This window comes from Oncorhynchus mykiss, chromosome 19 (genome assembly GCF_057628025.1).
Source record: "Oncorhynchus mykiss isolate SJ-2025 chromosome 19, ASM5762802v1, whole genome shotgun sequence".
In the NCBI taxonomy this organism is placed as follows: domain Eukaryota; kingdom Metazoa; phylum Chordata; class Actinopteri; order Salmoniformes; family Salmonidae; genus Oncorhynchus; species Oncorhynchus mykiss.
In genome coordinates this window covers 29501987-29528903 of record NC_143040.1, presented here as the reverse complement: position 1 = coordinate 29528903, position 26917 = coordinate 29501987, and the positions used below count along the sequence as shown (strand labels likewise).

Below are 26917 nucleotides of genomic sequence, written 5' to 3'. Positions count from 1 at the left end.
GTTTACCTGTGTTCCCCGTGAGAGGCCAAGGGCCCCTGAATAACTCCTCTGATGTCATCAACCCAACCAAGAAGAGCACAGAAGATGGCTCCAGCATGGGCAAACTGGTATTTTGTGTGGTGTCAGTGTGTGTGCCACGATACTCATTATGTTTCCCCCCCCCCAAAATGTTTGTAATTGATGCTCAGTAGCCTTTCTGGTTAATTTCTGCTAGTGGCTTATTGTGCAGTACAAAAACTGCAATTGACTACAGGAGGAGACTTCGTAAAAAGCACCAATGCTCAACCACATTTTAACCTTGAAGAAAACATCCCCCATGTATGGTCTGATAGGGAGTACTGTTCCATTTGGGATGCACACCATATGTACCTATGTTATGGGCTACTTTTGACCAAAGCCTTAAGGGCCCTATTCAAAGTTAGTTCGTAGGGTGCCATTTGAGACAAAGATAAGGACTGTGGCGGCTGAGACCCGGCACATCGTTCACTCTCCCTGAAAACTTCATTGTGTTTACTTAACAGTTCAGACAGAGTCCTCCATTTCCAGGGTGTGTGATAGGCTCCTACCCCATTGGCTCAGGTTCTGACTTATCAGAGGTATCTCTTTCTCTCTCTCTCTCTCTCTCTCTCTCTCTCTCTCTCTCTCTCTCTCTCTCTCTCTCTCTCTCTCTCTCTCTCTCTCACTCTTCCCCTCCTTCCCCCTCTGTTTCTCCCTCATTCGCTCGCTTTCTCCCTTCTCTCGCCCCTCTTTTTTTGTTTTGCTCGCTCTCTCTCTCTCTCTCTCCAATTCATTACAGCCATTGATAAATCAGGGACGTTTCTCTTCAGTCCAGACCTTTTGGGGACCATCTCCAACTTTATTATGACCTTGTACAAATTTGCAATGACATTTATGATCCTCCCCCTCCAATCCCTCTGTCCCTCCTTCCTCTCCTCCCTCTCTTTCTCTCGCTCTGAGTCATTTAAACGGTGACAGCTTTGTCTCATTAAGTAGCCATCTGTTGTCATTTAACATTCAAATCTGTTTGATTACCGCCATCTTCCGGATAAGGGCCGAGGTTAGGTAGTGTGGCATTTCTGCAGTCAGAACTCAGATCGAAGAGTACTTATTTTCTTCCAAATACTTTTAAAAGTTTGATTTTGCATGCCTGGAGTGGCAGTTGGGTGGAGTCTGCTCTTTTGGGACTAGGCAATTGATTAAATCAAAAGTATATATTAAAAAAAATACTAATACTACTTGAACCCAGGTATGGTTAGAGCCAACTGACCTGGATAAGGAGCATCTCACATAGTCTCAAGTGGTTTCCTCTCGTTGTCTCCACTTTACACTATTTAGACGTGCACTATTGAGGTAGAGGGGCTACCCATGCAAGTTCGAGCTAGGAAACCCCTCGGTCTCACCAAAGGGACTTGTGGCCACAAACCAAATTGAAGTGTCATATTATAGTGTCTGTCAGCAGTATAGACATAGCCACTGGGGACAATAATTCATTTGAAGTCTCCTTCTCTTCCTCCTTTTGTGTTGGAAGCTGGGGAGGCCAGATTTGTTTAATTAGAACCGAGCAACACTGCAGGCTTTTTAATACTACTTTAAGACTGCTGGAGACATCTGTTGAGAGCTTTGTTTTCAAGGGACTCACTCCTCTTATATTAGACTGTATTATCTTTAAGGGACAATCTGGAATTGGTACATCCATTGCTGCACTTATAAATGAATGATGTAGATGTTGCATAATGAACCCTGTAATACATTGTATACTGTAGTTTCAAAAAGTGGTTGAAACTGTCATTCATCTCATGCATGGTCGGTTCTAATTAAACAAATCTGGCCTCCTTGCATCTATAGCTCCTTCTGTGCATTTTTAGAGTGGTTACATTTCTCCTGCCCCTTCCTTGCTGTTTACCCCCCCCGAAAAGCGTCCTGGGTGGTCACTTTTTCTTTCTTCTTGAATCTCGCATTTCCCCTTTAAAAAAGAATGACTTAGAAAACGGTCCACACTGTACTGTACAATATACCTCACACGGGCTTTGCTTTAAATGCAGGATGGGAGACTGGTTGGTTTATTGGTAGCAGCTGCCATTGACTCGAAATTGCCATCTATATGATTAATTGATAATAGCTATTGTGCCATGCACCCCCCCCCCCCCCCCCCCCACTGTATTTATTGATTGTATGTTTGTTCATTCCATGTGTGACTCGAACTGCTTTGCTTTACGCGTCGAACTGCTTCTGCTTTATCTTGGCCAGGGTCGCCGTTGCAAATGAGAACTTGTTCTCAACTGGCCGACCTGGTTCAATAAAGGCGAAATAATCAAATAAAAATGCAGCTTCATAGTGAGCCTATTGTAGCCTATTCGTTGGTAACAGCATGCATTTTCTGTTCATCCATTACCGACACCACACATGGCTGTGCCCATCTAATGTAAAGTAATGATACGCCACTGTGCCAATTGAATGTAAATGAATGGTCTATTTCTCTGCCGTGGGCTTTATTGGATAAAAACGTGTTTTTTTTACACCCCGTTTCTAATGTGTAATGGTGCGGAGTGGGCCGATTACGCATGTCAATATGCGTTATGATTGGAGGCGCCGGGTTCAAGTTCGTTCGACGGGCGCCATTGATCAGCGTCGAACCCATGTTTTCTATCCAACAGGGCCCGAGAGCGGAGGAGAGGAAGAGAGGTAGTCTGAGCAGCGATGAAAGGATGGAGGGTCGTTATCGAATCCTTCTCTGACCAGAGAGAAAATGAGCTTTTTCCAAATGAATAAGGTGTGCGTTCGTGCGTGTAAAGCGAATACAACATCAAGAACATAGTGCATATTTAATGGATTGTAATGAATATGAAGAACAATGGATGTCAATGCTGAATAGAAAAGATATAACCTTCTATCTTATGTATACAGTATGTAATTCAGCGTATTAATCTGTCTGTGTTCCAAATGCGTTCCATAGGGCTCTGGTCAAAAGTATCACACTTTATAGGGAATAGGGGGCCATTTGGAAAGCAGCCTCTCTGTTATGTTCAGAACATTTCACTTTATTGCCTTTAAGGCCTTGATTTCCCTTGGTATGGCCCTGAGCCATGTTCAAGCCATAATTACACTGCAGATAGAACTGTTATGATCTCTACAGTACTATCAAGGTTCTCCGTTGCAGTAAGTTGACAGTCGTGCAGACCTGAACAAACGGTACTGTGTTGGCTCTGATCTTTTGTTTTCACATCCTTTCGAGCACGGCTCTGGCGTAGCGGTGGCCCCCACCTCCCCAGATACCATATGAACACGTCGTAAGCCATGGCAAACATATGTGTCATTACAGGAAATTCGCATTAAAAACTGTTACGCCACTATGCGTAACCAGGCCGCCGCAGTACAGCTCGGCGGTGTGAACAGAGTATGAACTGTATCTATCAGACTTAGCTTACTAATACTTTAAAAATAAAAAATAAAAATACTACTTGAAAAATCTTTCAGATACTTTGAGCTTTGGCTAGAGTCTGTGTGGGTAGGATTTGCAGTTTTGGGACATTGGTTAAATAAGATGGAGAAGCTCAAACAGGCACAGAGAAAGCATTTCAAATGATTCTTCAAGTATTTCAAACCCAGGTCTGGTGGCATTATGCTGCAGCATTATGGTGGACCATGCTTCAGCATCCAAACCTTTGTGGTGGTTTCCAGGGTCAAACAGCAGTGCTGAAGGTGTCTTCCCCTTCTGATTGTCGAGTTGCTGACGAGTGAAGGTTTGTTCACTACAGAACAGTCACTCTCTCCTTCCCTCTCTCCCGCCCTCTCAGACTGTCCCTCCCCCATCTCGCTCTCTCTCCCTCTCTAATGGAGATTGACGAGAGCTCATCTGTTCGATATCGACTCCGATGCCTTCACACAGCAGAGCTCAGGGTCAGCAGTGACCTTGAGAGGGAAGGCGGAGGAGTGGATAGAGCTTTGTTCTGCACTACACTGTCTGTTTGCTCATTACATTGAGCTACATGAAGCGTATGTGTTGTGAGTATTGGTATTATACAGATTTTTCCACCACTCTGTTCCTTTCAAATCCATTTTGGTTTGCAGTACACCGTCTGTTTCTTACACAGGGCTTATGCATTGTGAATATTGGGGAGAATCTCAATTGCATTTTCTTAATTTCTCGCGTCCTTTCGCCTCCTTCTCATAACCCATTGGATGAGGTCAGAAGTCTTGCACCCTCTGATCTTGTCGCCCACTGGATTTTCATGAGCAGGCGAGGAGAGAGGACACAAGGAATCAAGGAAACGCAACTGAAATTCTCCCATGTTATCATACAGGGAGAATTCCACCATGTTCTTTGTTTATTTGTTCTTTAGTCTACGTCCCAATTCTCCACCCTTCTCCCAAAAGTGCGCACTTGCACACTTCCTGTCATGTCAAATCCATAATGTGCACACTTTGGTAAAAGGCTGGAGAATTGCGACATGGCCATCCTTGGAAATGATATAGTGAGTGTTGGTATTTGTTCTTTCTGGTACTTCTTTCAATTTCAAGTACAAAGTTGAATAGGCACAAGTACCTGAACTCTTACAAAGTTAAATAGTTTATGGCCTGGCATAAATTTGCAATTGGATACGTTTGTTTACGCCCCTCTAACGAACCCAGAAACGTGTATAGGTCAAACGGTGGGTAAAAATAGTGTAGAATTAGGCTGGTATTCATGCAATTGCAGATAATGGGTTTCTACTAGTGTGCAAATCAAACCCTATCTGGAAAGCCATGATCTAAAATTGAATTGAATACCCACCTTGTAATTATAATATCTGTTATACTATATGAAAATATAGGCGCTTGTGAGTGGTAAAGAAACAGACGTGGAGGGAGGTCAGTCAAGTTTGACGGGTTTATTAGAGAACAGTGAATATAAAGGTATTTGTTTGTATGTACAGTTGAAGTCGGAAGTTTACATACACTTAGGTTGTAGTCATTAAAACTCGTTTTTCAACCACTCCACAAATGTCTTGTTAACAAACTATACTTTTGGCAATTCGGTTAGGACATCTACTTTGTGCATGACACAAGTCATTTTTCCAACAATTGTTTACAGACAGATTATTTCACTTTTGGTCAGCAGCATACCACCCTGCATACCACTGCTGGCTTGCTTCTGAAGCTAAGCAGGGTTGGTCCTGGTCAGTTCCTGGGTGGGAGACCAGATGCTGCTGGAAGTGGTGTTTGGAGGGCCAGTAGGAGGCACTCTTTCCTCTGGTCTAAAAAAATATATCCCAATGCCCTGTGTAGGGTGCCGTCTTTCGGATGGGACATTAAACGGGTGTCCTGACTCTCTGAGGTCATTAAAGATCCCATGGCACTTATCGTAAAAGTAGGGGTGTCAACCCCGGTGTCCTGGCTAAATTCCAAATCTGGCCCTCAAAACCATCACGGTCACCTAATAATCCCCAGTTTACAATTTGCTCATTCATCCCCCTCCTCTCCCCTGTAACTATTCCCCAGGTTGTTGCTGCAAATGAGAATGTATTCTCAGTCAACTTACCTGGTAAAATAATAGATCGATAAAATAAATAATTCACTGTATCACAATTCCAGTGGGTCAGAAGATTACATACACTAAGTTGACTGTGCCTTTAAACAGCTTGGCAAATTCCAGAAAATTATGTCATGGAAGTTTCAGATAGGCTAATTGACATCATTTCAGTCAATTGGAGGTGTACCTGTGGATGTATTTCAAGGCCTACCTTCAATCTCAGTGCCTCTTTGCTTGACATCATGCGAAAATCAAAAGAAATCAGCCAATACCTCAGAAAAAAACTGTAGGCCACCACAATTCTGGTTCATCCTTGGGAGCAATTTCCAAATGCCTGAAGGTACCACGTTCATCTGTACAAACAATAGTACGCAAGTATAAACACCATGGGATCACGCAGCCATCATACTGCTCAGGAAGGAGAAGCATTCTGTCTCCTTGAGATGACCGTACTTTGGTGCGTAAAGTTCAAATCAATCCCAGAACAACAGCAAAGGACCTTTTGAAGATGGTGGCGAAAACAGGTACAAAAGTATCTATATCCACAGTAAAATGAGCCCTATATCGACAACCTGCTCAACAAGGAAGAAGCCAGAAACCGCCATAAAAAAGCCAGACTATGGTTTGCAACTGCACATGGGGACAAAGATCTTACTTTTTGGAGAATTGTCCTCTTGTCTGATGAAACAAAAATGGAACTGTTTGGCCATAATGACCAATATTATGTTTGGAGAAAAAAGGGGGATGCTTGCAAGCTGAAGAACATCATTCCAACCATGACACACGGTGGTGGCAGCATCATGTTGTGGGGGTGCTTTGCTGCAAGAGGGACTGGTGCATTTCACAAAATAGATGGCATTATGTGAGGGAGGAAAATTATGTGGATATATTGAAGCAACATCTCAAGACATCAGTCAGGAAGTTAAAGCTTGATCGGAAATGGGTCTTCCAAATGGACAATGACTCCAAGCATACTTCCAAAGTGGTGGCAAAATAGCTTAAGGACAACAAAGTCAAGGTATTGGAGTGGCCATCAAAGCCCTCACCTCAATCCATTAGAAAAATTGTGGGAAGAACTGAAAAAGCATGCGCGAGCAAGGAGGCCTAGAAAACCTGACTCAGTTACACCAGCTCTGTCGGCGGGGGGAATGGGCCATAATTCCCCAAACTTATTGTGGGAAGCTTGTGGAAGGCCACCCAAAACATTTTACCCAAGTTAAACCATTTAAAGGCAATGCTACCAAATGCTAAACTTCTGACCCAATGGAAATGTGATGAAAGAAATAAAAGCTGAAATAAATCATTCTCTATACTATTATTCTGACATTTCACATTCTTAAAAAATAAAGTGGTGATCCTAACTGACCTAAAACAGGGAACTTTTACTAGGATTAAATGTCAGGAATTGTGAAAAACTGAGTTGAAATGTATTTGGCTAAGGTGTATGTAAACTTCCGACTTCAACAGTATGTACAGGTCACTGTCAATGTAATGGAAACACCAACAGCAAGTGTCTTAATTGGCCGTTGGGCCACCACGAGCCAGAACAAATTCAATTAGAATAGATTCAATTCCATCATTTGGCGTTTTGTTGATGGTGGTGGAAACCTCTGTCCCAGGCGCTGCTCCAGAATCTCCCATCAGTGTTCAATTGGGTTGAGATCTGGTGACAGATGGTTAACATCGTTTTCATGCTCATCAAACCATTCCATGGCCATTCATGCCGTGTGGATGGCATTGTCATCCTATGGGGGCCATGGTAGCCCAAATAATGTCCTGCCCAACATTTTTATACATAACCCTGCTGGGATGTCAATTGATTAATTATCTCAGGAACTACACCTGTGTGGAAGCACCTCCTTTTAATGAACTTTATATCTCTAATTTACTCAAGTGTTTCCATTATTTTGGCAGTTACCTGAATGTATGTTTGCAGGACTCTATGGCTTCATTTAGACAGGCACCCCAATTCTGGTATTTTTTTCCAGTAATTTAACTTTTGACCAATCACATCAGATCTTTTTCAGAGCTGAACTGATTGATTAAAAGACAAATTAGTAAAAAAATATATATCATTATTGGACTGCCTTGTCTAAACGCAGCCAAATATTCTCTGAGGAAACCACAACTAGTCATACCTCTCCGTGTCTACTATTACACTCTACACAATAATCCAATCAGGCTGCGATACAGTTAGTGATATCATCATGAGAAATTGATTTTTAAAAAGGCAATACCATAGGACCATGAAGTGTATGCATCGTTCAGGAACACCGGGTCGGGAAGGAACAAAGAAACAAATGACTTGGATGCCAAACACTTTCAGTTACCTTAAACATAAGTTATTCCTAGCTCTACAGGTAAGGTAACGTTCAAACCGGGGAAAAATACAAGATATTAAGTTAGGATGGGAATATTGACATTTGTGTTGTACAAAAAAAAAAGCACAGAATCTGTGGGGGAAATACTGTAAACCTCTTCATAATCAGGCAGTGTGGTTTTAAGTTGAAGCGTTTCATCGATGTGTTATGAGGAGGTGACTTCATGCATTACTCAGTAAACTAAACTCTAGTTCAATCGCCTCCTTATAAATGCACATTGTTGATGAACAGTTTCAAGTGAAGTTTCCCTGCCTGATTTATATAGAGGTTGACAGTCATTTTTGCACAAACCTGTGCTCTTTTTGCACCACGAAAATGCCGCCCAAAGTTTATCAACCTCGATAGATCAATCCTCTTATTACAGAGATTTCACTACTGTGCCATTCATCATTTCCATTCAGGCAGTTAATGTGTGTACGAGCAGCCAGGCAGTACCACTATAGTAATGATATAGCAATAATATTGACGGCCATTTAGTCATTTTAGGTGCTGCTCTTCTGATATGTTTTGTTTTGAACTTTTCATCTCCCTTTTTTGAGTAAGTTTTTGTTTTTAGTGTCACACATTTGGCTCTCACGCGGTTAAGCTACAGTAGTTATAATAGTAATAAATATGGGTGGGAGCGCGCTGGCTCCCCATTGGCCGAGAAGCCCAAAGTGTTCATGGGAGCTGTAGTTCAGTACAGGTGGCGGGTTAGCAAAGTCCTCCAGGCAGGTTTTTTTTCCATCGACCCTTCACTCAAAAAGGGGGAAAGGAGGCGTTGTTATTATCAGCGTAACTCCTCTCACCCGAAAGAAACAAATTAACACAAAGAAAGATGGGAGTTTCCTTAAACTTCTAGTTGTCGGTGTTGTTTTCCTTGGTTCCAGTGACATACGTCGTGGCGGCGGACATCTTTAGAAGGAGTCCATGGCCTTGAACTCGCTGAGGGCCTGGACGGGCGAGATGTGCTTCTTCTGCGAGCCCCGTCGAACACGCGTCTGACACTCCTCGGGCTTCTCCCGCTTCACCAAGGGCTTCTTCTCGGGCGCCTTCATGCGCCAGCTGACCACAGGCGAGTTGACGGCGGCGGCGCCATACACCTTGGCGTACTTGGTGGACGCCACGTAGCTGGCCTTGACTGTGAGCACCACAGCGTTCATCAGGTTCTTGGCCGCCTGGATCAGGGAGGTGGCGCTGTCCAGCTACGGGGAGAGACAGAGGACATCTTAGATGTTCGATCTTTATACTAACACTATATACGTTGCCCTTATACCTATTTCACTACATAGTATTAACTGTAGTAACAACATTGTAGTTACATGGACATATTAAACATCACATATATTACCTGTATAACACCAGCAATAGAAGCAATTTTTTAGGTCAACTGCAAACCTGCATCATCAACTGCACATAAAATATTCTGCAAACCCCATGAGGAGGGGGAGAGGTGAGAAGAAGGAGAGGGGAGAAGGAAGATCTAAGTGATTGGACAGGTGTAAGCAATAATCCAACCAATTGGATATCCTTCAGGACTTCAATGAAGCAGATCTATTGGGCAGGTGTAAACATTAATACTATCCAACCAATTGGCGATTTGTTGTTTCTTCAAAGAAAGAGTATTGTGACGCACCCCTTTCTTAGACAGACGGTCTTCTAGACATCCCATGTCACGCTGCAAGATAACAAGAACTGCCTGCGGCAAAGAGCTCTCACTGAAGAAGGCTTTATTAAGCGAACAGTTCTTACAGTACAGAGGTGAGCTCTCTCTCTGGTCTCCCCCGCAGGGCGATAGACGGTCCCACACTCGTCTTATCAGAGCCCTGAGTAGCTAGACAGGTTCAGAGTGACCGCTGTACCTCCAACACATCTCTGATATGACAGCCTCATTAAGAGAAAGCGGGTGTCCAAAAGAGTATGGTTGCGTCACAAATGGCACCCTATTCCCTATTTAGCGCACTACTTTCGACCAGAGCCTGTTATAGTGAACACAGTGCCCATAGAGTTTCAGCTCATCCTGTTGGGACTAAATTACTGCATATAACTGGGTAATTTAAGCATAATTCGGGGTATCGGGGGCACCCACCGTGCTGCTAACCTTTTTATAGTGACCAGCTGGAGTTCGGAGCCAATTAAATCTAGCGGTTGACTCCCTTCTCGGGGTGGGGGGGCAAGGGGGTAGGGGGGCCGGCAGCAGCCTCTAAATGCCAGCCAAACAAAACACAGGGAGAGAGGTGCACCTGACCTCCACCAACTGCTAATTAAGAAGTGTCTGGAAAAAAAGTGGGCGTCGTGTAGCCAGGGCAATGTTTTTCAACTCTTAATTGTCAGTTGTGTTGAGGACTCCCTGGGTTGGGGCTGGCACTGCGAAGGTGAAGAGAGAACAAGAGTTTTGCCAGACAATGATCGAGAGGAGTGTTACTCGAGGACCTGCGTGTTTCTAGCCATAATAAGCCAATCAGAATAGGGGGTATATTTTAACAGATCATAGCGGACATTTTACAATGAATGAATTGCACAATTTCCGAGAATTTAATGAGCCTGTTTAATGGGGGAACGTGCGCAAAGATACTTTTGGTCATGTTGTGTATGTGGGCAGCTACTCGTCGAACATTTAATTCCAAAATCATGTAGAGTTGGTCGCCCCTTTGCTGCTAAAACAGCCTCCACTTTTCTAGGAAGTCTTTCCACTAGATGTTCGAACATTGCTGCAGGGACTTCCATTCAGCCACAAGAGCATTAACTGAGGTTGGGCATTGATGTTGGGCGATTAGGCCTGGCTTGCCGGTGGTATTCCAATTCATCCCAAAGATGTTCGATGGAGTTGAGGTCAGGGCTCTGTGCAGGCCAGACAAGTTCTTCCACACCGATCTCGACAAACCATTTCTGTATGGTCCTTGCTTTGTGCACGGGGGCATTGTCATGCTGAAACAGGAAAGGGCCTTCCCCAAATTGTTGACACAAAGTTGGAGCACAGAATCGTCTAGAATGTCATTGTACTGTAGCATTAAGATTTCCCTTCACTGGAACTTAGGGACCTAGCCCAAACCATGAAAAACAGCCCCAGACCATTATTCCTCCTCCACCAAACTTTACAGTTGGCACTATGCATTTGGACAGGTAGCGTTCTCCTGGCATCCGCCAAACCCAGATTCATCTGCCAGATGGTGAAGCGTGATTCATCACTACAGAGAACGTGTTCCCACTGCTGCAGAGTCTAATGGCTTCGAGCTTTGCCCAACTCCAGCCGACACTTGGCATTGCGCATGGTGATTTGCAAATAATAGCTTTTTTTTTTTTTACTGGACTGATGGTACATGCTTCTGATGGTCATGGTGCTTTCAAGACAACTGGGAAATCCCCCAGAAAATATTATTAGCTTTCAAATCCTTGCTTCCTCTGTGATTGTTTCCTCAATTCCTCTCAAAGCACATTGGAGGAGAGGATCCAAGTTTCTCCCTCAGAACTCCTCCTCTGATGCTCTTTGAGAGGAATTGGAAGAAACAAGGAGGGAGGAAGCCTAGGGAAGGTCCCTTTAACTACTGAGATAAAGGAATGAGGCCCACACACAGAATATTGCTGCTCAAGCTCAGTGCTTGAATACAACTATTGACAGAGACCCTGGGCCTTGACTGTACCATGTGAGGGTGTTGTGTGGTGAGACTTACCCCAGAGACGATGAGCTCTCCTCCCAGGTTCTGGACCTCGGCCTTGACCTTGCTACAGATGTTGAGCTGGTGGCAGTACAGGGCAATTCTCTGCAGGTAGGCCAGCAGGTCCTGCTTGCAGGCCGAGTCAGGGCACTGAGACATGCACACAAACATGATGATAAAATTAGTTTAAAAACAGGGAAAATAGAAAAAAATGAGTTTCAAAGACGGGTTAAGAAATAGTCTTGTACGTCAGAAGTAGTTTATAAAACGGTTGTGCTCATTTTTTCCCCTAATGGCATGTCATTTCTCTACTGTATTCATTCCTACAGGAGAAAAACAACCAATCATCGAAATAGCAGTGTCCGATTAGTCAATTAGAAAGTCCTTTTCCGGCCCTCTATTATGAGAAGCCATATGAGTCTACCTCTAGTATTTACTGAGGTAAAAACAACACCAGAGAGAAAAACCTGTATCCCTAATGGCACCGTTTTCACTATTTAGTGCACTTCTTTACACCAGATCCCACGGGACCTTTTGGGAATAGGGTGCCATTTGAGCCACAGAAAGGGAGCGGGACAGAGACTTTTCAGCCCCACAATGCACACAAAGTAGCTGTAATATATTCTGGACGTCATGCTGCGAAAATTTGCTACGGACCACAAGTTTCCTGGTGGGTAAAGAAAGAAGAGTGCGTTCGCTACTTTGCTTTTAAAACGCTCCCGGGCACCGTTTTCTACAGGATCCTTTTTCCCAACCATTAATAGTAAATGGTCCTAACTAGAACATTCAGGCAGCTCGTCTAGAGTCGAAGGGAAGCAAGGAATTCACACAGGGCTCACTTCTTTGTCTTTAGGGGGGCTGGGATACATTGGGACAGCCAAGTTAAGGGGCTGCACGAGCTAGCTAAGGGACCATGTTAATTAGGGCATGCAACGTTTTCAAACATTTTGCAATGGAAGATGGAACATTTGCATTTCTTATTCAGTAGTCCCTCCCTGTTTCGTTCCATTTTCTTCATGAACACGACCCATCTCTACCTATTCCCCTCAAGTGGCAAATGGCGAATGCCGTGCTTAGATTGTTCCAATGTGTTATCTTTCCACACTTGCTTTTTTTGACAGTTTAATTGTGCTTTAGTGTGCTTGTTCGCCTACACTGAGTAAGTAAGTAAGGGTGTGAGGCAGACTAGTATCGATGGACTCGAAGTACTCGTGGTGGAGCATTAATGGTCACAGGAGAGATGCCTCCCGAGTGGCGCAGTGGTCTAAGGCACTGCATCACAGTGCTAGCTGTGCCACTGGGTTTGAATCCAGGCTCTGTCGCAGCCGGCTGCAACCAGGAGAGCCCATGGGGTGGATCACAACTGGCCCAGCGTCGTCCGGGTTAGGGGAGTGTTTGGCTGACAGGGATTTCTTGACAACTCCTGTGGCGGGCCGGGTGCAGTGCATGCTGACACGGTCGCCAGGTGTACAGTGTTTCCTCCGACACATTGGTGTGGCTGGGGGTTAAGTGGCCATTGTGTCAAGAAGCAGTGTGGCTTGGTTGGGTTGTGTTTTGGAGGATGCATGTTTGGGATGCTCTGGATCGACGTGTACGGCTATTCCAGTTCCTGCCAATATCCAGCAACTTCGCACAGCCATTGAAGAGGAGGGTGAGATCATTTCACAGGCCACAATCAACAGCCTGGTCAATGCAAAGGAGATGTGTCGCGCTGCATGAGGCAAATGGTGGTCACACCAGATACTGACTGGTTTTCTGATCAATACCCCCTACTTTTACTTTTTTTTTTTTTTAAAGCTGTCTCTAATCAACAGATGCATATTTTTATTACCAGTCATGTGAAATCCATAGATTAGAGCCTAATGAACTTATTTCCATGAACTGATTTCTTTATATGACCTGTAATTGTTCCATGTTGCGTATTATATTTTTTGTTCAGTGTACTTCAAAGTACTGTAAATAATCACTTGAGTTTAAAATGGCATCTTTTAAAGATCAAATTCAATTGTATTTGTTGCGTGCACCAAATACAACTGTTTTAGACTTTACTGTAAAAAGCTTACTTACCCCTTTCCCAACAAAAAAATAACAATAATGAGGCTATATACAAGGAGTCCTGCATCGTAGGTATTGCATCGTAGGCTACATCTTTGAAAAATACGTACTCATTGAATAGGGTTTCTTGTTCTCTTGGCCTTTGGCAGAGCTTTTAAAATAAATACTAAAACCAGCTTTTCATTTCCGGGGGACTCGGGATGTGGCTGCGTTATTGATGTCATGTTAATCAGGCCTTTTGATTTGAACAGATTGTTTTAGTTTTGTAGGCTAGGCTCCCTATGGAATTATTTAAATGTATGACTCAAGCCTTAGCAGTCATTCTGATCTCATTCCCAATGATCAGTTTTTTATTTTATTTATTGGGTTCTGAATTTGCGATGCACCCGACTGTCCACGTTTCTGTGCAATAGCCTTTTAATTTAAACGTTTTGGTATATGTACTAGTCTATTTGATTTAATTTATATATGTTTAAGAACTTTGGTTTTACTAATAAATCTGTTAAAATAGAGCTAAATGATATGTTTCTTTCTTCAGTCCTTTGTAAATAGGGTAGATGGGCTATATTGGCTAAGGTTGAATGTGATAGTCTGCCTGTAACCAGCTTGAGTTTAGATAAATTAATCAAATTGAAAATGAGCTATTATCAGGCTGGTTAATGTGATGCATGTCTGTTGAATTTAGAAAAAACCCACGTACACACCTGCTACTGCGTTGCGGCCGTGGCCTACTGCATACTTTTTACTAAACGGTACATGCTAAATACTATGCGACAATGAGTACATAAACGGAATACTAAGTATGTTGTACGGGTGGGGTTTTGGACACGGCCACGTCTCTCCACCAGAGAATTTGGAAAAAAACTGCTGGACCAATTACACACAGGCATGTCTCGGCCAAGAGGATGATGCCATTATCCAAGCAAATTTCAAGAGCTTTTTAAAGCTGTTCAAAAACAAGTTTGAGATGGAATTTTACAGTGGATTTCTTTTTTTTTCTTCTCTAATATGCTTTGGCCACAACTACATGTTGGATAAGTCATCAACATTATTTGGTTATGATCACACAGAATGAGCTTTTAAAATGGTTATTTTCATTGAACGGTTACTTTAATTATCTCAGGCGGGTCAGCTTCATCAAACACACACGCAGTAATGTCCCCTTAAAGCTGTGTTCATGCAGTGCTGCCAGTGAGGCAGACAGTGGGAGCAGCTCCGAGGACATGATTACTGCACCCACCATCACCGGCTAGCATTACCACAAATTCCACCCAACGCACGCACGCACAACCCCCTTTCTCCCATCACACCAGAAACCCACAAGTTTCTCTCTGCTCCTGGCCAGCCCGGTTCAGGCAGGCAGATGACAATATGGTTCCCTGACTAATAGGCCACCTCCCCAGCAGATTCCCTCCTGATGTAAATAAACAGTACGGACCATTACCTTGCCAAGGCCGCCAAGGAAAGCAGGCAGCTTCATTCTCTCTCTCCCTCCCTCTTACTCACTCACTCTCTTTCCTGCCACTGACTGGGGAGGACGAATTCCAGCCTGGAATCCAAACTCAATATTGTGAAACAGTGATATTTAGTTTGGGTTTCAGGATGGAATTTCTCTCTTTCCAAACCTTCCTAACGTAGAGTAATTCTAGCCTGGAATCCAAACTGAACGTAGTGAAACAGAGCGATATTCAGTTTGTATTGCCGGCTAGAATTCCTCTCTTCTTCCCTTCATCCTTCTCTAGTCAGAGTGGAATTCTAGCTTGGAAACTAAACTGATCAATGGTGCGATATTCAATTTGGATTCAAGGCTAGTGGAAAACTTTCAAGAGGGAGGAAGAAGCCATTTTGTTTTTGCATAATTGGACCTGAAATGAATCAGCTGCTCTGCATGGGTGACTCAGCAGCAAGACATATGTTATTAAACCAGGGGCCAAAGCTCTGTCAGAACACACACACACACACACACAAACGCATCACTAAATCACACCTCTATATTGATGGCTTGTTGCATTTTTAATCAGGTTTGTAGATAAAAACAAGAGCTCTGCCCATGACTCTGGATGCTTCACAAATGGCACCCTATTACCTATATAGTGCATTACATGAAAACCAGGGCCCATAGAGAGGCATTCTAAGTATTCAATAATAAATACATGGTTAGAGCGGCAATGCAAATATTGGAACAAAGTTGTCTTATGAAGGCAAACAATTTAGAATACTCCAATCCTCTTATGCTGTAGCCTACTCCCGACCATCACGTTGTACGGCACCATATGTTCCATTCCGTCCTAACAGAAACCCTGAGGGTTTCATTTTTCTCGGAATAGAAACACCATAATATTAATCCAAATTTTAAGCCACATTATTTAAAATCAATCCCATGTACTATGTTATTACAAAAACGGTTTTAAATTCTCTGGTAATGCCAATATGAAAGACTTTCAAATGCTTCTCAAAGATGCCCTCTGGTGGTCAAAAAAATGGCTGACAAGGAACCACCTGTCACGCCCTGGTCTTTATATTTTGTGGTTTCTTTATTATTTTGGTCAGGCCAGGGTGTGACATGGGTTTATTTATGTGGTGTGTTTTGTCTTGGGGTTTTCGTAGGTATTGGGATTGTGGTTTAGTGGGGTTCTCTAGCAAAGTCTATGGCTGTCTGAATTGGTTCTCAATCAGAGGCAGGTGATTATCATTGTCTCTAATTGGGAACCATATTTAGGCAGCCATATTCTTTGAGTGTTTTCGTGGGTGATTGTTCCTGTCTCTGTGTTTGTTGTCACCAGATAGGCTGTATAGGTTTTCAGGGTCCGTTTTGTTGTTTTTGTATTGTTCGTTTTTCTTCATTATTAAACATGTATGAAAATTACCACGCTGCATTTTGGTCCGACTCTCCGTAGAAGACCGTAACACCACCGTACAGTATGATATGTTAATAATATATTAATGGATATATACAGTGAAATAGAACAGCAGTGAAATTTCCCTTTAAGACTCTTAACCCCCCCCCCCCCCCCCTCTCTCACACACACACACATACAAACACACACACATAACCGGGCACAAACACACACCTCCCCCTCAATCTCCCATCCATCTGCAGAACAGTCAGACTGACAGACTGCTCTTAACATGCTCTTTAATAGGGTTTGATGTGGAGCATTGCAAAAAGGGTTGCTACTTGAGAGACCTGTTCTACTGTAGTACCGCAAAGCTTCCATCTCTCTCTCTCTCTCTCTCTCTCTCTCACACACACACACACACACACACACACGCTTCAATCTCCCTGACACGCCTGACTGCGTCTGTCAGCCACAGGTTAACGGTTCAGCAAGGTCTGAATGCAAAATAATTGTCCTGTTGAAAAATAAGGCATAAAAAGTACAACAGTTATTTGTCGTAGGTAATATTAGCCTTTTTGGAATTAGATTACATCTAAAAATACAGTGGCTTGCCAAATAAATACAAGATCAAATAGTCTTTCTATTCGATGATAAAAGCAAACTCTTTAAATGTTTGAATATTTTAATAACCATTTACGGTATGTTGTGCCTGGATGACGTGTGTTTCGCATTTCTCCTCACCGAAATACTCTTAAAACAAATCCCTGTTTAAATTGGGAGAAAATCAGTCCCCTCTTTTTGAGCAGCATCACATTGCAGAATGAGAATTCATCCAAAATGGCACCCTAGTCCCTATATAGTGCACTACTTTTGAACAGAGCCTGATGGACTCCCATAAAGACCTAGTCAAAGTAGTACACCACTGTATATAAGAAATAGGGTGCCATTTCACACGCACACTCATCATCTAGCATGAGAGGAGGGCAGCAGAAGGCTGTGAATATTCAGCAAACACCAGTCAAAGAATCGTTTAAAGGCGGAATTAAAAATGGCAAGCCACCTGCTCAGTTTCAGCGTTTGTTGATTCAGTCCGAGGGTAGGCTGCCAGTGATTTGCTATATGACAGATATTCACCGCCTGACTCCCACCCAGCCCTGATTGCAGAGTGAACGGTGGCTACGGTTCAACAACACACTATAGCCAGGAGCTCTGTGTGTTTTTTCAAATATGACACACACACACACACACACACACACACACACACACACACACACACACACACACACACACACACACACACACACACACACACACACACACACACACACACACACACACACACACACACACACACGACTCATGCCAGGCTCAGAAACACAGGATACTGGTGAGGAGAGGACGGCTAATAATATGGAGTGAATGAAATGGTGTCAAACACAAGGAAACCATGTGTTTAATACTATTCCATTTATTCTACTCCAGCCTGTCATCCTCTGATATAAAGTGCCACCAGAGACTACTGTTGCACTAACATCCTCATATTTGAATGTCATCAGACAGATTGTGATAGCACAGCTTTCCCTGAGTAAAACACACAGTAGTTATGACAACACCACCAGGAAGAAGAGCACGGAGTTCTAATGAATCAACAAGTCTTTGTGCATGAGGCTACATGAGGCTAATTCTCATAGCTTATTCAAGACGGAGGAAAATGAAGAGGCAGGCCTCCCGAGTGGCGCAGTGGTCTAAGGCACTGCATCGTAGTGCTAGCTGTGCCACTAGATATTCTGGGTTGGAGTCCAGGCTCTGTCGCAGCCAGCCGCGACCGGGAGACCCATGGGGCGGTGCACAATTGGCCCAGTGTCGCCCGGGTTAGGGGAGGGTTTGGCCGGCAGGGATGTCCTTGTCCCATTGCACACTAGCGACTCCTGTGGTGGGCCGGGCGCAGTGCACGCTAACCAGGTCGCCAGGTGTACAGTGTTTCCTCTGACACTTTGGTGCGGCTGGCTTCCGGGTCAAGTGGGCATTGTGTCAAGAAGCAGTGCAGCTTGTTTGGGTGTTTCAGAGGATATACGGCTCTCGACCTTCGCCTCTACCGAGTGGGTACGGGAGTTACAGTGATTAGACAAGACTGTAACTACCAATTGGACACCACAAAATTGTGGAGAAAAAGGGGTAAAAAAAGAAAAAGAAAATGAAGAGGCAGATAATGTATTACCTGGAGTGCCACTACTAAGATCTAACACACACACACACACCTCTCTACCCCGTTCTCCCCTTATCTTCCCCAGCCAGGAGGAGCAGCCGCATTGATTGATTCAATATTGAAAATAGTCTGTCAGTGCGTTTTGGAGAGGGTACTCATCTGAAAATGAATGGCTGCAACGCCTCAGCGCCGCTAATTAGACTAAAGACACAGACAAAGCCCCTAGCTTCCTGCTCCTCTCTGCTCTCATAGAGCAAGGAAGTCCCATTGGGATGACCAGCACTGCTCCAAGACAGCCCACTGTGCCTTGATCCATTGCTGCCCACAAACAAACACACCAAGTCGGTGTTCCAAATGGCACCATATTACCTACATAGTGCACTGTTTTTGTTAGCACTATATAGGGGATAGGGTACCAAGTCCCTGTTGGCCATACTGTATGTCCCACACCTCATCCACTTTGCCTGAAGGCATAGGCCCGGTTTAATTTAATCTAGCTCTATTGTAACTCCTTCCCCTAGCTTCTACACCCTGGACAGGTCTGAGCCGGTGTCCCAAACCTCAGCTTGAATCGCCCCATCTAGTGCCACTGATTTGATGTATTCAGAACTAGCACGGCTGATTCCAATTCTACAGGTTTGATTGGTTGACCAACTGAAGGTGTGCTTAGGAGAAGTTTGGGAAACGATCGGCGATAAGCAATATAGTGAAAAGGGGATCTATCCTGACCACAGACACACATACACAACTGGGGTAAGTGTTACCTGGTCGGCGACGGCGCGGGCCAGTTTGTCCATCCTGGAGCCTGCCTCTGCAATCTTCTTGGCGGCGTTGATGACATCAGAGGAGTTCTTCAGGGGCCCTTTGCCTCTGGTGTGGAACACAGGGAAACAGGAGTTAAGTTCTAGTATGTTTAAAGTTCAACGTTTTATTTACCAAATGCAGACAGCAAACACTCTCTGAAATACTTGATATTAACAGAATAAAAGGTCAATTTTATATTCACAAAATACATTGCCACAAATAAATAATGCATAAGATAAAAACGCCAGTAGTAAGCTTCCTAAAACTGAAAAAAAGATAACAATGCTCCAAAAACACCCAAAACGTGGGACGCAACTAGATGCGTTCTTCTCAAATCACGGTGCTCTATCATTAGTAGCTGACAGCTGTCAACATAGGTCTTTCTCAAAGATCATCAGTATTGGTACCAGTCTGTTTCTGCTCGCTTGCCAACTCCTTATGGAATTATCTTGACAATAACAGCAATGGAGTTGGCAAGGCTACAACAGATCTGGTAACAGGTTAGATTGGATCTAGGCCTAGGGTTTATCAGATCAAGCGTTAACCGGCGATAGCAGTCACTCTTGTAGTTGATGTTTTAGCGGTGTCGGAACTGGTGAGAAGCTGCTCTTGCTAAAGCGGATTTGATTGAATAGAGCCCTTAGCCTACAGTTTAACCAAATATGGTATCACTACTCTACTGATATAGATTGGCAGATGTCGTTTTCTAGTTGTAGGATGACATGCTGAAAAAACAGATATAAAGCAGTAGTCACTTACAGTTGAAGTCGGAAGTTTACATACACTTAGGTTGGAGTCATTAAAACTTGTTTTTCATCCACTCCACAAACTTCTTGTTCACAAACTATAGTTTTGTGCATGACACAAGTCATTTTTCAAACAATTGTTTACAGACAGATTATTTCATTTATAATTCACTGTATCACAAATCCAGTGGGTCAGAAGTTTACATACACTATGTTGACTGCCTTTAAACAGCTTGAGAAATTCCAGAAAATGACGTCATGGCTTTAGAAGCTTCTGATAGGCTAATTGATATCATTTGAGTCAATTGGAGGTGTACCTGTGGATGTATTTCAAGGCCTACCTTCAAACTCAGTGCCTCTTTGCTTGACATCATGGGAAAATCAAAAGAAATCAGCCAAGACCTCAGAAGAAAAATTGTAGACCGACACAAGTTTGGTTCATCCTTGGGAGCAATTTCCAAGCGCCTGAAGGTACCACGTTCATCTGTACAAACAATAGTACGCTCAGGAAGAGACGCGTTCTGTCTCTTAGATATGAACGTACTTTGGTGCGAAAAGTGCAAATCAATCCCAGAACAACAGCAAAGGACTTTGTGAAGATGGTGGAGGAAACCGGTACAAAAGTAGCTATATCCACAGTAAAACGAGTCCTATATCGACATAACCTGAAAGGCCGCTCAGCAAGGAAGAAGCCACTGCTCCAAAACCGCCATAAAAAAGCCAGACTACGGTTTGCAACTGCACATGGGGACAAAGATTGTACTTTTTGGAGAAATGTCCTCTGGTCTGATGAAACAAAATTAGAACTGTTTGGCCATAATGATCATCGTTATGTTTGGAGGAAAAAGGGGGAGGCTTGCTAGCTGAAGAATACTATCCAAACCGTGAAGCACGGTGGTGGCAGCATCATGTTGTGACGGTGTTTTGCTGCAGAAGGGACTGGTGCACTTCACAAAACAGATGGCATCATGCTGAAGGAAAATTATGTGGATATATTGAAGCAACATCTCAAGACATCAGTTAAAGTTAAAGGTTGGTCGCATATGGGTCTTCCAAATGGACAATGACCCCAAGAATACTTCCGAAGTTGTGGGAAAATAGCTTAAGGACAACAAAGTCAAGGTATTGGAGTGGCCATCACAAAGCCCTGACCTCAATCCTATGGAAAATTTGTGGACAAAACTGAAAAAGCGTGTGCGAGCAAGGAGGCCTACAAACCTGACTCAGTTACACCAGCTCTGTCAGGAGGAATGGGCCAAAATTCACGCAACTTATTGTGGGAAGCTTGTGGAAGGCTACCCGAAACGTTTGACCCAAGTTAAACAATTTAAAGGCAATGCTACCAAATACTAACTGTAAACTTCTGACCCACTGGGAATGTGATGAAAGAAAATAAAAGCTGAAATAAATCATTCTCTCTACTATTATTCTGACATGTGACATTCTTAAAATAAAGTGCTGATCCTAACTGACCTAAGACAGGGTATTTTTACTAGGATTAAATGTCGGGAATTGTGAAAAACTGAGTTTAAATGTATTTGGCTCAGGTGTATGTAAACTTCCGACTTCAACTGTGTATTGGCTGACATCACGGTAATTGGGCATTTGTGAATCCATGCATGATGTGTCATTGGCTGCATCTCAAACCCAATTCCTCATATAATGCACTACGTTTGAGAAGGGCCCATGGAGATCTGGTCAAAAGTATCCCACTATATAGGGAATAGGGTGCCATTTGGTTATCAAAGTTGCATGGCAACATTATATTCGCCAATTCCACAAATGTCACCACAAGGGTCACTTGACTAAAGTCAGTGCAATCATCACCACCACACCATATCCATAAGAGTTAACCATTATGACATTGCATGGATGCATCCCAAATAGTGGTTTGGTCAAACGTAGTGCGCTATATGAGGAATAGAGTGCCATTTGGGAAGCAAATCTTTCCCTTTTTGAGCTCTGCAGAGCTCGCATATTCTGTCCACTGAATCATAGTGCCATACCTTGGTATAGGAACATTGGGTTCAGCACAGGGCTATGACATGATATACAGATGGTGGGGGCTCGGAGACAAGCTGTTGCCTTCCAAAGAACATCCACACTGTAAACAGTACACAGGATCACAATCATCCTGGTTTGGCTACATTCTATTCTGTCTAACTCAATGGGAATAAAATACTGTTGGATCTTTGTTAATCTACAGAAAAACAATGTGTAATGGCAGGTGGCTGCTGCTGGTCTACACAGCCTAATCCCAGCCCACACCTGTTATCCTGACCAATAGCAGGACCTGGATTTCGATTTGTTCCAGCCTAGCCACTAAAGCACTTGATTCATCCAATCAAAGGCTCGTTATTTGTTGAATCATGTGGGTTTGATTTGATTTAGTGTTGGGCTGTGACAAAAAGCCCCGAACAGCCTGTAGCGAAGTGAGTTGCCTGTGTGTGGTTGCTGATCCTACCCATACCGATACTTGTCACACTCATAACTAGTAATACTTCAATTCAAAGGACAAATTAGCATGGCTAGGAACTGGGAACAACAGAACATGGCAAACCATTAACACAACAAAGGAGATTTGCGAAGGTAAAATACTAAACTGAGCAAAAATATAAACAACATGAAAGTTGTTGGTTCCATTTTCCATGAGCTGAAAATAAAGACCCCGGAAATGTTCTGTACGCACAAAAAGCTTATTTCTGTAAAATGTTTTTTGTTTGTTTACATCCCTGTCAGTGAGCATTTCTCATTTGCCAAGATAATCCATCCAACTGACACAGGTGTGGCATATCAAGAAGCTGATTAAACAGCATGATCATTACACTGGTGCACCTTGTTTTGGGGACAATAAAAGGCCACACTAAATGTTCAGTTTTGTCACACAACACAATGGCACAGATGTCTCAAGTTTCGAGGGTGCGTGCAATTGGCATGCTGATTGCAGGAATGCCCACCAGAGCTGTTGCCAGAGATTGATTGTTAATCTCTCTACAATAAGCCAACTCCAATGTAGTTTTAGAGAAATGTAATTTTAGAGAATTTGGCAGTATATCCAACTGGCCTCACAACTGCAGACAATGTGTATGGCGTCGTGTGAGTGAGCGATTTGATGATGTCAACTTTGTGAACAGAGTTCTCCATGATGGCGGTGGGATTATGGTATGGGAAGGTATAAACTACGGACAACGAACGCAATTTTATCGATGGCAATTTGAATCACAGAGATACCACGATGACATCTTGAGGCCCATTGTCGTGTCATTCATCCGCCGCCGTCACCTCATGTTCCAGCACGGCCCCATGCACGGCCCCATGTCGCAAGGATCTGCACACAAATCCTGAATGCTGAAAATGTTGCATGTTGCATTTATATTTTGTTTTAGGATAATGCATATACATTTAAATACAGTCTGGTTCGGCAATTTATCAGTTCAACTCGAATCTCAAATTGCCCGTCTGATACAAACCGCCAATGAAGGTCATGGGTGTGAGGCAACATCCCTCCCTGCAGACTATTTCTGAACAGTCCGACAAGTGCAGAAAATAATTTCAGATCCCTCCCATGTACTTCACTCCGGTATCAGCTCCTCCCCTCAGGCAGACGCTATAGGGCCCCTACAGATATAAGCACACCTTCATTCCCATGTCCATCAAATACCTAAACGGCAATATGCAAAGCTGAGCTGTGTTAGTATGCCACTGACAGAATTATGTATGTGGCTATATGAGAAGTGTATGATGATAAGGGCAACGTGCAATGTATGTATTATGTTAAGTGTGTAATGTACAGTGTGTATTTTGTATACAGCAGTACTGTGTGTTTAGGACAATTTTCCCCTTCGGACATTAAAGTTCATCCTATCCTATCCTACATAATAAACCAATTCTGTTGAGCAAAACCAAACATTACTTTACTGTTGCTAGGCTGCCATCTTGACCCCAGGGGTGTATTCATTTTGCAGATTCTGTTGCAAAATGTTTTGTCTTTTGCAAAACCTTTTAGCAACAGAAACTGTTTACTCCAAACGGAAAATGTTTTTTAATGAAAACTAGAGTTTCTATTAAATTCATGTAGGTCCCTCCCGGGTTTTGTTCTGTTTGCTTCCGTTTGGTACTTCAATGGTAAACGGTTTCCATTGCAAGACTTAATGAATGATTTACGGGCGCACTCAAATATAGCTGACATGGTATTGTTATGCATCATTTGCAAATGGCCACTGGTCCACCCTGTTGACTTGAATGGTGACACCCATTCTAGTAATTCTACATTATTATTATTATTATTACATTGACATTCATAAGGAATACCAGTCCCTTCAACTAGGTTCTCTTTAGCCACATTGTTACTGTACCTGGTGAAGTCCGTCATCTCCATCATGATCATGCACATCTGCTTGGCAAGGACGATGATGTCGTTGCCATTGTCGTCCCACTTGGCCACTTCGGCGTCCAGCTTGCACTTCTCCTGCCGGAAGCTCTCCACCTGCTCGGCGATCTTCGCCTTCTCCTCCTGAGGCAGCTGGGCCATGATGGCCTGAGAGGGGTAGGAGGAGGAAGATGTAGGAGGGGGTAGAGGAAGGTGAGTAGGGGAGTCAAAAAGGATGAGGATGAGTAGTGAAACAATATAGGGAGAAGAGGAAGTGGGTGAAAGGGGGAAGAATAGATTGAGGAGGAAGAGAAGGAGTGGAGAGAGAGACAAGGAATAATCAAACAATTTAACACGGGCAGTGAAAAGGCTAACTTTGATACAACAAACACTGATGATTAAGCATCAATTGATCTTAAAATATTTAGCGGGCTGCCACTTTGAGGATATATTCCTTAGTATACTCAACGAGAATAGATATAAGCGTTTGACTTCTGAAAGACTTCCGAGTAAAGTTATAACCTTGGCGATTAATCAACCAGCGCTCCCAAAACCCATTGACATCTTATACTCGTGAAGAGAAAAATCCATTCCTCTGCTCATTTTGCTATGAGAATACATTTTGCTCTCTTGCCATAGCCATTCGAGGCAAGTCTGAGATGGCATACATTTCTAAGCAAGGTCACCAGCACAGTAGAGGGTCCGATATTATTTGTGAGATAAATGTCTAATTACTTTACTTCTTATACCAGTCAATGAATAATGTATTTGTTCAACGTTCTGAGGTGAGTGCAGGGGAGAAGAGTAAGTCGGGCTCTATTAGGTTTGTAATATTGATCCAAAACAGAGAAGGAAAGGAAAGATGAAGTATCCATTGCATGGTTGATATTGTTCTAAACCTCGCCCTTCCTATACTGCAAAAAGTGAAAATCTAAGCAAGCCTAAATATCTATATATTGAGAAATAATTCACTTAAAATGTGTTTTTGTTCTTACCAAGCTAAATGATCTAACATTATTGGCAGATAATTGTGCTTATTTGAACCTAAAAAAGGCAGATTGTTCGGTTAAAATAAGCAAAACTAAGGCTTAATACAAGTAATTTATCTTATTTCTGTAACGGTTTTCGTTGGTGGAAGGAGAGGAGGACCAAAATGCAGCGTGGTACGTATCCATAACACATTTTAATCAAGAATGAATACAAAATACAAGAGAATAAATGAAAACCGAAACAGTCCCGTATGGTGCAAACACTGACACGGAAAATAATCACCCACAACTCAAAAGGGGAGAACAGGCTACCTAAGTATGGCTCTCAATCAGAGACAACGATAGACAGCTGCCTCTGATTGAGAACCATACCAGGGCAAACACAAAGAAACAGAAAACCTAGACCTTCAACATAGAATACCCACCCACATCACACCCTGACCAAACTAAAAATAGAAACATACAAAGAAATCTACGGTCAGGGCATGACAATTTCAAGATATTTTGATATTTTACCGTAAAAAATCTTGAAATAAGATAAATGACATATGTTTAATGCTTAGTTTTGCTTATTTTAACCAAACAATATGCCACTGACGTTAGAGAATATGGCTTGGTAAGAAAAAACTAAAACATTTAGGTGAATCATTTAGGTTTGCTTAGATTTCAATTTTTATAGTGTACAGTAAACTCTATGCTTAATGATTTCCTACTCCGTCCTTTCCTCGATTTCTCAGCTCCCTCTCAAAGCTCATCGGAGGACATGTGAGGTAGGGACCCCGGAAGCAAGGTTTTCCATGCACAGCCTATAAACTCTCGCCATAACACGTAAACTGTCTTTATAAGCATCAGTGGTCTCATTAAGAAATAACTTCCCCCCCACTCTGCCTCTTTTTCTCTCCTCTCCCCTCTCTCCTCCATCCGTTTTGTCTGTCTACATCCCATCCCACATTTCTTTCACAGCAAAGCTGGTGTGTGGGGGTGACCGGCAGGATGAGCTCAGCGTGACCGTGTATCACCTTTCACCCATGGAGGTGTGAGGAAGAGAATAACAACCACCAATGACTCGTCTTCCTCTCATAAAGTACCTCAGAACGGAAGGAAAGAGAGCGTGAGAGAGGCAAAACTGTTTTAGGTGCCATCAGACACTGCTCTCTCAATCACACAGCACCAGATGTCACCCTACTGATCACTCCCTCTCTACAGTCTCGGAGCCAGATATTATACTTTTGTCAGTGCTGCCCAAGTGGAACCATTTCACCACTGGAGCCTTGCTGGTTTCAGTTTCAGAGCAAGCTGGACCAGGGCTCTTTCTCAATGAGTGTTTTCTTGATTCCTTGTGTCCTCTCTCTCCTCACAAGGTTCTTAAACCGCATCGGTGGA

The 26917-nt window shown here is 43.1% G+C and overlaps 1 protein-coding gene across 3 annotated transcripts in view; it reads right to left on the bottom strand.

Annotated features, from left to right (window-relative positions):
- Window positions 1-4853: 4853 nt before the first annotated feature.
- Window positions 4854-26917, bottom strand: part of LOC110497517 (catenin alpha-2) — a 652111-nt gene continuing 630047 nt past the window's right edge. For all 3 annotated transcript variants that reach the window (XM_036954442.2, XM_090210736.1, XM_036954443.2), the window contains exons 15-18: window positions 24532-24713; window positions 19391-19496; window positions 11541-11675; window positions 4854-9074 (exon numbers count right to left, since the gene is read on the bottom strand). In XM_036954442.2, coding sequence (XP_036810337.1) covers window positions 8787-9074; window positions 11541-11675; window positions 19391-19496; window positions 24532-24713 — 711 coding nt within the window. In that variant the 3' untranslated portion in view covers window positions 4854-8786. The remainder of the gene's footprint in view (window positions 9075-11540; window positions 11676-19390; window positions 19497-24531; window positions 24714-26917) is intronic.